Source organism: Phycodurus eques, chromosome 23 (assembly GCF_024500275.1).
Source record: "Phycodurus eques isolate BA_2022a chromosome 23, UOR_Pequ_1.1, whole genome shotgun sequence".
NCBI classification, from domain to species: Eukaryota; Metazoa; Chordata; class Actinopteri; order Syngnathiformes; family Syngnathidae; genus Phycodurus; species Phycodurus eques.
The window spans coordinates 6,265,409-6,281,355 of record NC_084547.1 but is presented as its reverse complement, the minus strand read 5'-3'; the positions used below and the strand labels follow the sequence as shown (position 1 = coordinate 6,281,355).

At 47.2% G+C, this 15,947-nt stretch overlaps 1 protein-coding gene across 18 annotated transcripts in view; it reads left to right on the top strand.

The window, feature by feature from the left end:
• Nucleotides 1–14,667, top strand: part of LOC133397963 (neurexin-2-like) — a 249,840-nt gene extending 235,173 nt beyond the window's left edge. For 10 of the 18 annotated variants that reach the window (XM_061669454.1, XM_061669453.1, XM_061669451.1 and 7 more), the window contains 4 exons: nt 566–655; nt 5,870–6,192; nt 8,125–8,203; nt 11,830–14,667. In XM_061669454.1, coding sequence (XP_061525438.1) covers nt 566–655; nt 5,870–6,192; nt 8,125–8,203; nt 11,830–12,707 — 1,370 coding nt within the window. In that variant the 3' untranslated portion in view covers nt 12,708–14,667. Of the gene's footprint in view, nt 1–565; nt 656–5,869; nt 6,193–8,124; nt 8,204–8,785; nt 10,229–10,457; nt 10,728–11,829 lie in introns of those variants that run through there. The other 8 variants (XM_061669455.1, XM_061669464.1, XR_009767706.1 and 5 more) reach the window with 7 other exon arrangements.
• The last annotated feature ends 1,280 nt before the right edge of the window (nt 14,668–15,947 follow it).

Genomic DNA, 15,947 nt, shown 5'->3' with positions numbered 1-15,947 from the left:
TTGCCGTGTGCCTCTGAGAAGCGCTCATTTCATTTCAAGAATGGGAAGGGGGTGTCTGCAAGCTGTTGACCTAACAAAATGTCTTCCTTGAAACAACCATGAAAGCTGTTTTATTGCTGAATGTGAACTGTTGAATTTCCAGTTTTATTCACCGAGTGCAATTATCATGCTTTCCTAATGATTGCTTGGCTGTGTTGACGTGAGTGCAAATGCATTGAAGTGTACTAAATGTGGGACAGGTTTACAACTGTGACTGGGCACCTCTATGAATGCAATCTGTCTAAATCATTTATAAAACTGTCTTACGTCTTCGTGAGTTAAACGCATATAAATACATGCTAACTAGAATGTGATTAACCAAAGAAACAAAGCAGCCCCAAAACACCCTCAAGCTATTTCTGTCCCAACTAAAACTTTTAACGCACATAACCTTTATGCTAAACATTTGCCATGTTGCATTCTAACCTCTAACCTTTTAACTTCCAGATTTTCTTTGTCTTATGATTATTATTATTATTATTATTATTATTTGTAACCTCTCAATTTTTCTCCAAATTTCTTAAAGGGAACTTTGATAATGAGCGCCTGGCTATTGCTAGACAAAGAATCCCATACCGCCTCGGTCGGGTAGTTGACGAGTGGCTACTCGACAAAGGTAATAAAATCACTTTAACTCCACTAATGATCTACCGCTAACTGCCGCTCTGGAAGAGATGCAGAACCATGTGACCTGGAGCTCCGCCCCCTCCCATACTTATCACCAACAAATTTTAAGTGTTCCAAAGTGATGCAATCAGGATTTAAAGTCACACTGTGTAGCGCCCAGGTGAGCACATCCTTAAACTTGGACTGCATCTCTTCAGAGAACTAACCCCCCAATAACCTGACATAACCCCACCTGCCCTTAAAAAAAATACTCTTTGTGTCATTCCTGTGTCTTTTGTCGGATGAATGTGACTATGAATACATTAGACGGGAAAAAGGACACTAGAAAGTCACTAAAAGTTAAAGGGACTGTCCAAATTGATGCTCGTTTAACCCTTTGAGGACTGAAGGCCGCGCCCGCCACCCCCCACACTGGAGGTGCTCGAGTGGTAGCTTTAGCAGAGACGGAAATTTGTTCCTGTGCGTCGCGCAAACAAGATGAAGGCTCGCATGTTTATTTCACCACAACAAAAGCGGGTCGCCTCTGCTCAGGCTGCGTCTGACACAAATTCCAATCAGAAGCGGCACAGGAGATGAAAGTGGAGCAAAAGAGCGGATCAATAAGAGATGACTCGCCCACTTCCGGAATGATTTGCGCATGCCACCAAATGTGCGTGCATTATTCCCTTTCATCTTTAGAGAGGATTGGGACTACGAGAGCAATGAATGACTAATCGGCCCCTCGGCCTGATATTTGTATTGGTAGAGGTGTTCACTTATTTGTGAACTTGATTACGATAGTGGGGACATGTCCGAGCTCAAAGGGTTATTGAAGACTCGAGCAGAATCTAACCAACGAACACTCTAACCACTGAGGGTTTCTCCAATGACAAGTTGGAGCCATTTGACATACATTTGCCCCGAGAGCCCTCAGTTTTAAGCCTATTATAAATTCTTATAAACACCATTGGACAGGCTGCTGCGACAGCTGGAGAAAACGTTCTAACGGTAACTCTGAAGACAAAAACCTTCGAGTGGCGCTGCGCCTCCCTCAGAGGGTTCAAACAAAGCAGCTCCAAATTCGACAGTGGCTTTTCATTCAATTTGCGCAAATGTCCCTTTAACATTTATTGTTTTCACCACTGAGAAAATGGAGCATGTTTTGTGTACCAATGTTTGGATTCTTTTCAACGATGCTCAAACTTTGTCGATGTGGTAAAGAGTTTGGATCATACTCAAATGGTCCAGGTTTTGCTACCACCTGGCTTTGTTGTCACTATATCAGCGCCTCAACCTTTGACCCAGGTGCGCTCGACACACATTAGAAAGAACAAAAAAAACAGCCACAGTCCCACTCGGCCTACTGGAGAGCGACCCGAGTTCCACATCTCCCCAATTCCAACCCTGTCGAGCCTGATCCAGATCTCAGCGAGCATCTCCTTCCTATTTCCTGCCAGCGGACTAAATCCAAAGCGGCAGCCATCGCGGGGAAGTAATGAAGGGAACAAATCGAGTGTCTCCAAAGTTCCGTTTGGAACTTTCAGTCCTCTCTTCTTTGCATCTCTCTCGCTAGCGCTGTGATGGATCTGTCATCCTCATCTGCCCTCTATGTTTCTTCCTCACATCCTCTCAGACAATCACAAATCCACTCCTGGTTTCATTTCCCTTGTGTGGAAAATTATAATCCTAGAAAATAATTGCCATTCTTTTAGGAATTGCGTGTAAATGAAAGCAAGTGTGGTAAGCAGTATCAGGATGACGATGCCATGACATCACTGTGGTGTTGAAAAACCTTCTGTGAGAAAAAGAAGTCAGACAACAGACAGAGTGACTGGCAGTATGGCAGCATCTGGCCCAGAAGCAGCGATTTACATACCTCCCCACATGTAAACGGGCCGGTAAAATAAAGGGTAAAGGAGGACAAAGCCGAGAAAACAGCATGAGAGGACACAGCATGGCACCACCGAGGTGCAACATCTAGGGGGTCTGGCTTCTTCCAAATGGATGCATATTGAGTGCCAAAGAAAAGCAGAGATAACACTTTCCATTACAATCGCTTTCCCTTTGTGATGTGATGCTCCCCCGACAGTATCGGCGTTCAGGAGACATCGGAATAAGTAGCTCAAATGGGAGCACATCGGATTAGATCGCCTCTCTCCCGCACTTTCTGCGATGGGTCGTCACATACGCAGCACCCTCGGGGACCGAGCGCCGCTTCGGAGGGCTCTCAGTTCGTGCCGTGTTTAGCCGCTCGTCTCTGTTGTCAGACACGATTTATCCACGGTGCTGCAGCACTTCTGTGGTGTTAAATTATTATTATTATTATTTTGTTTTTAAATAAATAACTCTTAATTACCAAAGAGCGTCGCGCTTTGGGAACACTTCGTAATGGGTTTTGTCAGAGCGTCGCCCTGCCTCCGTTGTAATCTCTTCTTACTGACTTTTTCGTCGAAGAAATAAGTTCACATTTGTGTATATGGATTCCTTCAGGCTGCAGTGTGACTCGTAAACAAAAAGCCATTAAGTGTAACCCCAACTTTCTGACCACTCAAGAGTAAAAAGCTCCTTGCAGTTACATGGAAAGGAAAGAGGACGTGAGGCATAATACGCCCTCCAGATGTAGTCCTTTTCTGACTGGTCCATTTGGAGCGAGGGCTCCAATCTCCCCCTCCCTCCTGCCGCATCTTTGAGGGCTAAAAGTATCAAGCCGGTCGACCCGTACTCCCCACCTCCACCAGCCTACTGGGCCTGGCCCACTAATCCCCGCTTCCGAGACCGAGCATGATCTGATACAGCTTTTCTATTGTGTGCCGCTGTACCTAATATTGCGGCTGGTGCCATGAATGTAAAAAGCCTTCACAATATGCGCCTCTGGTCTGCTTCGACGCTACGCAATCCTTCCATTTCCCCAAGGTTAAGCACGTCATTATCTCGGCACGCTTCGGGTGCAGCATTCGGGATCGACATAAAAAGGGAAATCGGAGCTTTTCGTTTACAACACTCTCCCTCACGCGTCCAGTCACCGTCTCGTCTGAAAGTAGTAGCAGTCATTTCCTTGATATACGGATGGCTTCATCTACGATATGTCCGATATGTAGATGTATAGATCCCTAAATTTCAATTTTGTGACAGAAACCATATCCTCATTAGGGTCTTTGGTGAGCTGCAACCATGCGAAGCACGTCGACTGTGCTTCCCTGCCAGAATATTAGCTCTCACGTGTACACCACTTTAAAAAATGACAAGCACAATGTTGAACATTATTTTTACACTCTCGCAAAGGGGCCATTGTCAAGCGCCTTCGGTGGCTCATTGCAGCAGGCTGACCGTCGCTGCAGTTCATTCAAGCTTTCTGTACAGCTCTGGATGTCTGCTATAATGAGAGCCTTGGAGCGAGGGGTAAACCCAAAACCCAAAGGTGTAAATAAACATTACATTGCAAAGGGCAGATATCGCACACAAAAGGTCATTGCATTGACATTTTTCCAACGATTCTCAACGCACGCTGTCTGGCGGTTTCGTCCCAGGGCTGCTTGTAATGCACCCACCGAACCCCAAATTGGCTCATAATACTCTCGTTTCACTTTTGACTCGACCCACAAAAGGATCACTTCATCAGAGCCTCAATCAAAACAAACCATGATCTAAGCTAGTCAAGTCGAGAATCATCCACTGCTTTCCCCTGATGCAGGAATAAGTAGGTCACACCACACAGACTGAGGCTCTTTAAAATTAAATGTAACACTTTGTGTCCAACATTGAAAACTTCTACTCAACCTATTCTCAACTGAATAATAATCATAAAGCACTTGGCGATATGGATTACTCGTGACTTGGAGACTGGCTCACAGTGTAACCGCCGAACATGCGCGATTGCACTGCGATAGCATCCTCTGACACACGATCCCAAGTTGCAGGTCCTCCGTTTTGCAGAGGACCTGCAACCAAAAGGAGCAAACGCCACCCTCTGTGGGCCTTCCACTTGTGAGCGGGCGGGGCCACTAGCGGCTGATTGCATGGAATGGAAGACCCGCCAGGCTGTCCTCTTACCAAGGACGCAGCAGAAGAATGGTCCTCTGTCTCATGATGTTTCTCACGTGGAGCAGTCTTGTCCCTGCTGTTGCTGTGCCACCGGAAAGCAATATTGCAAGTGTGTTTTGGCAATGAAGTCGTCTTTATTAAACGCTAACGTGCGCCGTCTGCACGGGGCGTAAAATGACGGTGGTACCCAATCCCACCAGGCCCGAAGCGTCTCTCATTTCACAGTCTGCATCGTCGATAAATATTACAGTCTCCCTTTGGCATCATATGTTTCGCTCTTCCCTGGCATGGATTGATTTCACGAAAAAGCTTCTCGGGTCGTTGTCTATAATTACCTCCTCGACACTGTTTTTTAACCCTCCTTAATTATCCCCCCCAATGCACTTGATATTAGCATTATATTGGGCAGGATCTGACAGAATCCTGCAGCTCTTCCTGGTATCACATTAGTGTTGGTCCCTGGTTAAGCAGTCAGGCTCCTCCCCTCTTCAACCATCCTGATTAAGGGTAATGAGCAACCCCCGCCGAATTAAACATTTCCTACAACGGGCCTGACAGTTTTTTTTCCTGTGGCAGGGGTGCTTTATCATTGTGCAGCTCTGGTGTGTTGGAGGTCAATAACAACAAGCCGGAGTTGTCTTAATATATTCCACCTGGGGGGGTGATGAGATCCATTCCCGTGCATACTTTCAAGTGTCAAGATCGGCCCGCTACAGTGGAAGTAATCTGTCCGGGGATGGCCGTCTTTGTGCAGCAGTGGCCCTAAAGTGCTACCAGGAAGGCCCCATGTCCATTTGGACTGAAACACCTTTCCACCAAGCAGTCCAGTGCTGCTTCAGTCCTTTTGGTTTAAAAGAGTACATTTGGATCCGGCCGTCTTCCCTTTCTGGAAATGAGCATTCTGTCTTGTTAACTCCAACAGATAGTTGCTAAATAGTGGTCAAAGGTTTTGACAAAAATGAGTACCTTATTTTGGTAAACACAGTACGCTGCTTGGTGGGAAGAGGTCTTTTGCTCATGAGTGTGTGTGTGTGTGTGTGTGTGTGTGCGTGCGTGTGTGTGTGTGTGTGTGCCACTCAGCGTGGTTGTGACTTATTTGCGCTCTTCTTTCTCTACACTCTCTCGCTTCTTCATGTCCATCCGCCCCACTTTCACTTCCTACGTTCTCCTCGCATCCTCTCAGGTCGCCAGCTGACCATTTTTAACAGTCAAGCGTTCATCAAAATCGGCGGAGGGGAGAAAGGCCGCCATTTCCAGGGCCAGATCTCGGGCCTGTACTATAACGGCCTGCAGGTGCTCAAACTGGCCGCCGAGGGCGACCCCAATGTGCAGATGCAGGGAAGCCTGCGGTTGGTGGGCGACGTGCCCTCAGTGCTCGCCACCGACGCCACTTCCACCACGCCGCTGGCTGACATGTCCACCACCATCATGGAGACCACCACCACCATGGCCACCACCACCACCCGCAAACAGCGCTCGCCCACCATCAGGGACAGTGTCACGCAGGTGGGTGGTGATGTCAAGGAAAGAGATTTGGGGGTTAGCTATGTTTACTTGTTTTAAGAAATCTCGCCAAGAAACGTTTGGGGGCAGATAATTTTGCTGAAATGAAGTACAGTGGAACCGCTTTTTCGTGATTGAGCCTTTCTAGAAATTCTAAAACCAAATTGTACGAAATCCAAACCAATATTTCCCCTTGGAAATAATGCCAACCGAATGAATGTGTTCCAGAAACCCAAACGTTTTATAGAGCGTCACTATCACTTTACACACAAAATCAGTATGAAATAAATATGAAGGACTAATGAAGTGGAGAAATTGACATTTAACGTCACTAACCTTTTTTGAAGAGTCTTAATGGAGTATACAGGGAGGAAATGAGAGAGGGGAGCCATTTTTCAAGTTCTTGGTTGAATTCTACGGCGTTTCTTGCCTCCTTTATTAAATGGCTGACACTCTGAAATTGATGTCATACTGTCTCGTGTAAAAAAGGCTTCAACAGATTGCAAGGCACAAAGCAAGCTTTCAGTAACAACTCAAGAGAAAAACAAACCTGCCGGTCTGCTCGGCAGCACTCGGACAAGTGAGGGCAACATCCTGTCAAAAGTCAGGCCTTCAGAATAAAAGCGATTTGAACTGTCGTGCTTTTATTTTAAGGGTCTGACTTCTGAAAGGGTGTGTTTTGCATTCTTTAATTTGCCTTACCGTCTGTTAAAACCCTTTACGCACAACGACAAAATGCTTCAGATGAACATGCATCGATTCCGAGAAATGAATGGCCGAGTGACGCGTTTTTTCTAGGAAAACCAAGCAAACTTTGGGGAGGGGCTGAAAACCAAATCATACGAAAGGTTCCAGTGTAATGTATTCATCGTGTCATAAAATTTGTCGTCAATTTTTTTAAGCCCAGTTTTTGCAGTGTAATACTTTGATTAGCTCATTTAACTCGAGGACACAATGACGAGCCACGGCTGAGCCGTGCTGATTGACGAATTGGCCGTAGGAGAAAATCTTAAAAGCCGTGACACTTTCATTGGTCCTCTTGTGTGTAAGTATCGTTATTGCAATGACTGTTGTCATCGGTTTTCTTGCCAAGGTCTACATGTAAACAACGATTACATCGGCTATTAATACCCTAGGCTTGGGAAACAGGAAGTATTTTACTGTTCAACACAGGTGGCCCCATAGGTTGAACTAGTTTTCAATGTAATTGTTCTACTGCAATATGCACACACTTATTTCAAGGCCATTTGGAATTCCAAGTAAATGATTGTTTTTAAAAATGGATCTGTTTCACTCTTCAGCATGTCTGTAGACCGTATGCTCTCGCCATTTCACTTCTTACGCCAGAGATCCTCATTCAACTCGCAGTGAAATGTATGTTCAGACTTTTTCGCCGATGCAGCGAAGCTTATTCAGGGCGAACCCAATTTTCAATTTTGGAATGAAAATGAGAGATATGTGACCTGGATATGCTATTAGAACCTTGTAGAACTAAGATCCCAGTCCAAATGACAGTTTCACAAGAGCTTTCTGAGGCAAAACATGTGTTAAGAGGACTGCATGGGGCCTTTGAAAGTGCCTTTTTGACAAGGCTTTTGTTAGGCAGCCAGCAAGACATTGGTCGCTTGAAAAGGAAAACGGTTTTGGTTTTTAAAAAATGAAATAAATAAAGTGTTATTACAGGCATGGGTTGAAACAAAAAAAGGATATCAAACTATTGATGATGTTGCCATGCAACTGCCGCAGCAACACCATAGGAGCCATTTTGATGGCAACAAAACCAACCACTAAAAGCAATGCATTTTGGAGGTGACAGAAAAGAATGCAGAAGAAGATGGATGGATTGTACTTCTAAAAGCCTCAATCTGGGGGCCCTCTTTAATCAAATTTAATGGGCCACTATTTGTCTTCCTCTGTGTCCGTGTATTCTTGCAGAATGCGGATGAAATTTTGGTAGCGTCAGCAGAGTGTCCGAGCGATGACGAAGATTTGGAGGAGTGCGAGCCTGGAAATGGTGAGTCGACTCGTTGGGGGGGTTCTGATGCTCGTCGTACCGAGTAAAGCGTGTCCGGCTAGGAGATTCTCGTACACGGCTGTGCTACCCTCGCTATGCAGCTGGGATTGGCCAGATGTGGACCCAGTCGAGCCCGGCAGGTCCGGTGACTGAGGAGCTGTTGGGGTGCGCGGCGGGTCAAGCGATGTTCTGACACCAGGACATGAGGCGCAAGTCAAAGGCCGTGTCCCATTGAAATCATTCATGTCAGTGTCACGTGCCTCTCCGTACAAAGAGAAGCCTTCGGTGAAGTAACGCAGCTTGGACCGTGCACGTTTTCCCGCATAAACATTGTTCCTACATCTTGCCCTTGGAGATGCATGTGAGAGGTAAACGGAATCCGGGAAGCTCAAAGTGTAGCGCTCTCCTGCAGTTGCTCTGTGGGTGGCTGAGACAGAAATAGAGACCGGATTCTCTCCTTATCGAAGGCAGAAATGATTTGATTTTATTCCCCCCCCCCCCCCCCCTTTCGGAGGTGGATGCTACGCCCGGGCTTAATCTCCCGTGGAGAAGCTCAACTAACACTCTGATATGCCCACACAGGTGCATGCACACAGTGATTGGCAGACAGGCAGATAGACACCCGTCTGTCTTTCTTGAGCCCTCTGTGGGTATTTGGAAGTTTTAGTGGAGAAATACCAAACGGGCTCCCTATCATGCCCTCCAGACAGCAAAACAGAGTCACATCGGCTCCACTGAGAACTGCACCAGCCATACGGAAGAAACGACGGAGTCGGGGAAAAAGTGGTTTGCTAATTCCCAACGTTCCCAGGTACTGTTTTGTCTCGCTCTCTCATTGAGCTTAACATTTTGGCTGTGTGACAGGAGCTAAAGAAGTGGAGCGAACGCTTCGACCCAAGGAAGAAAAAAAAGCTGAGTGGATGCTAATAAGTTGAAGCAGCCGATTCAGAGGAGGAGGAGGAGAGGCACAGAGGAAGCGCTGCGTTGCCAACCGTTAAGCCTCATTAAGGTCGGCGTGGTGCGGCTCGGGATAGAAGACGGGATAGAACGCAAGAGTGAGAGTGTGAAATTCTTGCTTCCCCGCCAGGCTAATTAAACACTGACTTTGCTGGGCAGCTGTAATCACATCAACCAATTAAACCATGGCAGGGTTCCTCCAGTAATGTTAATGAGTGAGGGGACGAGCACTTGAAATTACAACAATGAGGTCCACGCATACAAAAGGAAATTCTTTCGATGCAGTCTGAGACAAAAAAAAGTATTTTTAAACGAGCCTTTTAAATCACAACAGTCGCCACCTCCACCGTCACAACGGCCTCAACTCGCTCAGCTCCAAGTTGCTTGCAAGTCTCGGCAAGATGGAGCTCCTCAACAAAGAGGGCAGAGCATCATCCCTGTTCACGAGACTTAACATAAAGCGCCTCACCGCGCCCATGATTTGAAGCCGGCGTATTGCCGCCGTGGCTTTTTCCATCTGCAGCCCAATCACAGCCGAATTACCCACCGGCCCGCGCTCCCGACAACTTTTTGGCTGTAAATATTTGAAACGGCCGCGAGCGGCCCGACGTGACGGGCGGGCTAACGATGTTTGTCAGGACGACGACACGGCCGCATCAGCACCCATCTGCCCGCGCTCCGCCTGAGTAAACAGAGGCACGGGTGACTCATCCCAGGCCAGCACCGGGCGATTGGCGAGCACGCTGGAGACGAAGATGTTGTTTCATCTTCTAGGCTTAACGTGCAGCTCGCCGTAGTCCAATCATGGGAGTCAAGCCCAATCAATCAGGCTGAATATCCCGCAGTCTCTTCTGTTTCATTGCTTACATTCAAGTGTTAGGCAGAGACAATCGCACATTATGATTCTTGATGCACGACGTTGGGTTTCCTGGCCTGTCCGTGCTGCATAGCGAGTCGGTTGGTTTGGGTCTCGGGGAAGGAGATGTGGGCCGAGGGCTCTCGGTGTGTATGAGGGCTGAGTTACCAAAACAGACTTTTTTTTTTGTTGTTTGTTTTTTTTTTTTAAATACTTGATCAACCTTCAATTTCTTTATTCCAAAGTAAAGCAGCAGGATCAAACCTGCCGTGCATCCAGACAGACGGACAATAAATGAAAAGACGTGCGACTGTACCGCCTCGTTCTGGAAATCGGGTGACTTTGACAAGTCGTTTCACGAGACCAAAAAAAAAAAAAAAAAAAGTCCAAACTAATCCAGCCAACTTGTACTTTGTGCAACTCGTCTTTTGTTCCTCCAAGGTGATCCGTTGTCCTCTCAGGCGTCAAGGTGAAACACAGCCCGCAAACACACAAGAGCGAGGGCGATGGAGGGAACACAAAGGGGTGAAATGAACGTCATTGCCATGGAAACTAGCCTTTTTCACAAGTGAAAAAAAGTAGGAGAGAAGAATATGCTTGAAGTTTGTTTCTTTCACAGCTCTCACATGTCTCTTCTCTTCAAGGCGTGGGGGGCAGGGTTTTGTGCTGACATTTCTGTGGCTTTGAATGCATCAACCTTGATAACAAAGCATCTATGATTTGAAAAATGTTTGTTTGTGGGCGGGGGGCTGAGCTGACCCGAGGCGGAAGTCCCATCCCTTCTCCCCTGAGTGACCCCCGATTCACCCCAAGTAAAAACAAAGCCGTGAACTCGTGATTTAATGCTTTTCTTCTTCTTCTTCTGATCGTGTGTTGCTATGACATGAACAATCCCCCCTTCCCATGACCCCACCCCCACCCCACCACTGTTACCGCAAAAACGTGTTCTCATGTCGAGTCAAGACTTCTGTTCTAACCATACGCTTCTTGTATTTGACGGTAGCGGAGGGGTCATTCAATGGAGAACTAAATTCAAATGATACAACAGTGGCTTGACAATAAATTGGATCATTAAGAATCGTAATCGCTTTGATTGGCGAATGCTAATTAAGAATGTCATTGACCTGTTTTAAGTGTACTTTTGGGAGGGAAGAGAGGGGCTGTGTTAGTTTAATATTTCCTATACTGTAGCACTAAATTTAGCTCATTCAAGATGAGCCACAGATGCCCGTAAGGCGGAACCGAACCCCTTTTTTCATGACAATTTGGCAGAGGGACAGCCAAGCAATTATTCTTTAAAAGGTAAAAGACACACGAGTGGAGGTAAAGAAGGGAGGGGGGATGTTGATCACTATCCAAGAACAATCTTACACAGCTTTCTTTTTGTAATTTTTTTTCCATGCAAAAATCATGCGGCCAATTTGTTGATGTAAGTGACCTGAACCTCGTGGTTTGCTATCTTTTTCAACCAATCACAGCAGACACATCAGAGTGCTAGGTCAGCCTTATTTCTACATTAGCAGTGCATTAGATGTTGTTTAGTGTCATTTCTAGTCTGCTTTTTACTTGTATAACTGACATAGCATGTAGCGTTACACAGGTTTAGGATAGAGAATGTTCTAACATCTTGTAGTTTAATCTCAGTCGGTAGTTAGTGCTGATGAACTAATGAGATAGTCTAGACTAAATGAGTAGAACTAACATCATGTGAAGTTGTAGTGCTCTACTAATAATGCTGCTATTTTGATGTTCCGTTCAAGTCAAGTTTCGAGTTCTGACCCGTTTTCCCGCCGCTCTCTCTTTCTTGTCCTAGGAGGTGAAATAGTCTTGCCCATTATCACGGTGGACTCGATAGACCCCCCCGCCATCGCCACCCGCTACCCAGTAATCCCTCCACCCCCTACTACTTATCGTCCCTTCCTCACCTTACTCGAAACCACCAAAGAGTCCCTCCCCTTGCCCAATATGCGCCCCCCTTGCCCCACGGACCAGGAGGACTGCGAGGAAAACTCGGAGGTGTCCGCGTACGGCTCAGGCGAGATGACCGAGTCGGATGACGAAGACTATTACAAAAACTCGCCCCTGGTCACCGACCGGACTGTCCTGCCCTCGCCCCCGGCTGGCGAGGGCCAAAACCCCCGCGATCGCAATTTCTCACGCCTCCCTTACGACCGCCGCCCACCCGCGTCCTCCGCCCCCACGGCCGACCCCGATCAGCTCAGCCCTGGCGTCAAGGTGGCGGGCGGCGGCAATAGCAACAATTTACCGGCCGGGAAAATGAACACTCGGGATCAGGTGCTGCTGCCGCCGGCCCACCCCTCATCAGACCCCGGCCACCGCAGAGTGTCGGGAATAACCTACCCTCCCAATTTCCCCCGCATTCCCACTCCAGACCCTACGTCCCCCGGGAGAGGTCTTCCGGGCGCCGTGGAGGTGCAGCAGTCGAGCAGCACCACGGGGATGGTGGTGGGCATCGTGGCGGCCGCTGCCCTCTGCATCCTCATCCTGCTCTACGCCATGTACAAGTATCGCAACCGAGACGAGGGCTCCTACCAGGTGGACCAGAGTCGCAACTACATAAGCAACTCGGCCACGCAGAGCAACGGCACCCTGGTGAAGGAGAAGCCGCCGAGCGCCGCCAAGACGGCCCCAAAGAACAAGAAGAACAAAGACAAGGAGTACTACGTTTGAAGGACGGAGGCAGGTCGTGTTTGAGAGAGAGAGAGAGAGAGAGAGAGAGAGAGAGAGAGGCGAGAAATGCGAGCCTGGTGGACCTTTGTACAAGCCAACCTAACCTTCTTGAGGGAGACGGCAAAGAGAGAAGGCAAACTTGTAACTTTTGCTCGGAAGTCACTTATCGAAACTTCCCGTGCCAACGACCGATTGGGTGAAGTTACTCGTCCAGTACTGTACAGAAGCAGCATCAGTATCCACGATAACAGCGTCCAGTGCCACGTCCTGGCCATCTCTCTCCTCTCTCTCGCTCGCCCCGCTGGCCTCACGCACTCTGCCTCTTGCCATGTCTTCGGTGCTCAGTAGCTGGTGCGACCGCGTGTTTCGAGCATGTAGTATTCATCCAGGACAAAGACACAAACTTTCTTTCTTTCTGTGGCGTTCAGAGAAAAAAAAACAACAACGTAGCAAATTCCGTGCGATACTGCCACCGAAGGCTCCACACTAACGGATGGCCAAATTCCCCTTGGACGTCTGTGTCGTGTTTCTGCCACTTGGAGATGCGCTCTGAGAATCTGTCTCTTCAGCGAGCGATCGCATCAAAGCAGGGAAAAAAGCTTCGGCCAACCGCTCTATAGGATGATAAATATACGGACGGGCATTATTGCAGAGACGGAGAGTTGGCCGAGACAGCGTAGCTATGAATCTGCTGTCGTCCGAACCATTTCACCGCCTGAAATCCGCAGAGGCTGCCGGTCGGGAACTGTGCGGCCTCGCTGAAGGATTCAGTCCCTCGCTTCGCTCTGAGAAAGGACAGAACGGGAATCCGTGGCAGCCAGCGAGCCTCGAATGGCCTCTCCGGAGCCCGACTGGACCGAAGAGCAGCCTTCGCGGTTCTTTGTCGGCTCCCGGGAAGACGGCCGGTATGAAGTACTCTCGTGTTCTCATTTTCTCAGCTCGACTAAAAGAAAACTGTACCATGATAACAAAAACACACAAAAAATGCTGAAAAAGTTTGTGCAATGTCTAAATATTTGCCATCGAAGAGAAACGTGTTCCCTCCTGATGATCGTTCCTGTTTCCGAAAAGAAAAAAAAAGTCCACAATCCTGGGCAGCGAAGAAAATCTTTTTGTTGTTATTGGTTTGCCTTTGGTAAATTTGGGGTATGTACTTGTTCATCATGCTTACTCTATCGATTGTTTGTCCTGCAACCTTTTCTTTTCTCTCTGTATGGCAGATTGTACGTCCCTTAATTCGTCCCCTACTGTTTTCTAATGATTGCTTTTCTATCTCTTTGTGTCTGTACGCTTACAGACCTTCGCCATCATTCTGCTGCCACCATTTTTTCTCAAACTCTGCCTCATCACATAACACCCAATATCCCCATGTTCTTTCTAAATGTTATTGTAAAGTGTGCCAGTGAGATGACTCTAAATATGTGTACATTAACAGAGGGAATACACTTGGTTATATACTTCTTACTCCATGTGTGGTGCGTTTTCCATTCAATGCGATATATAAAACAGATGAAGCACAACAGTTTGCTATAAAGACTGATTGGAATCGAGGTGCTCCACTTACATATGAGAAAGTGTTGGATCAAACATGACTTAAAGGTCATTGAAGCCAACTTCATGCATTCTGCCTGACTTTTCCGTCAAAGTGACATGACGTTGCAGCGTTACGTCTTTTGAAGCTTTCCCACACGAAATGTTCAGGGAAAGAAAAACGTTTGCATCACGTCCTCCGAGCAGCACAAAACACAATGTAAAGGTCAAATAAGGCGTACGGAGTCAGACGAGGAAGAAGAGGCGAGGACTCAAAGAAGGGGGATACAAGGCGGGAAGCCGTAAGCAGAACGGGAACAAAATGTGGGTGCGAACCAAAGCGTCTTTCTGTCTGCAAGGGTTTCATACAGAACGTAAAACAACGTTTTTCGAGCAGTACAAAAGAGGACTGAGCAGAGACGGGAGAGGGTTTGCATCTCGGTCATCCCTCCCCAGCTCGTTGGCTTTAGTTGCCATGGCGACCACCATCCTCATCCTGGTGGGATACGAATGCAGAGACAGACCCGGTATTGTCCACACCCCAAAAACGAAGCGCTACCTTAAGCTCCGTGCAAAGACCATCCATCCATTTTCTGTAGCGCCTCTCCTCACTCGAGTTGCGGGCGTGCTGGCGCCTGCCCCAGCTGACTGCGGCGGGCAGGTACACACCGAAGTGGTCGCCATCTAATCGCACGGCACACATAGACAATCATTCGCACCCACATTCACACCGATGGCCAATTTAGTCTTCAATGAACCGAACATGCATGTTTTCGGGATATCGGAGGAAACCGGAGTAGCCCGAGAAGCAAAGACCTCCAATTCAATAGCAACAGGATCAGCAGGTACATTACGTTGTTTACGGTAAGTCAAAATGATACAAAAGCAATCACTGCAACAGATTACAAAAAAACAGCACATTTTGACATTTTTTGTGACAATGCAGTTATGTACATGTTTGTGTGTGTTCATAATACGCATGTATGTGTGCATATGTGAGGTTTTTAAAGCCACAATCCCTCATAATCTATAGTAAGGCATTAAAAGTGACATGCTATATTGTAAGGCATGCACATTAAGACATTTCTATTCCTGACGCCAGGCTTGTGCCGTGTCACTGAAACATATGTGAATATACAATACGTATAGTCGTGCCCCCCTGGGGTGGCATTATTTCAAGCCGTGACTGCATAGAAAGACGTGCTTTTGACATACCGTCACACTCTCTTTTTCTGTTGTCCAGCTGCTATTTGGCCGCTCGTCGTCGTCACTCTCAGGTTCCGACCTCCCGATCGGCTCAAACATGCACGGTTTGACGATGCAAAGTTCAGTCGGGTGCTCCTGTACGTCGAAATCCTCCTCGTCCTGATATTCCAACACATTGCTCACCATTGCGTATAGAGTGTAGCGCGCGCTGTGTTTGGCAATTGCAACGTCACTTCCGGTGCAATTGCAACTGAGCTGCAGGTATGTTCGAGGAGGGCTCAACATGCGTTATAATAAAAAAGAAAACTCATTTTTAGCTAAACTGTAGTTGAAAACTTGCTGGAAGTTACGTGCATGTATTACATAACATATAAACAATGCAAATATTAATTTTAACTGACCCCAGTACATTTTAGTCATCTGACCTTTAAGTCAACCAGTGTCCTTTTTGCCTCATGACAAAATTTCAAAATCTGCACCACTTCCGGGCATGTGACAAACATT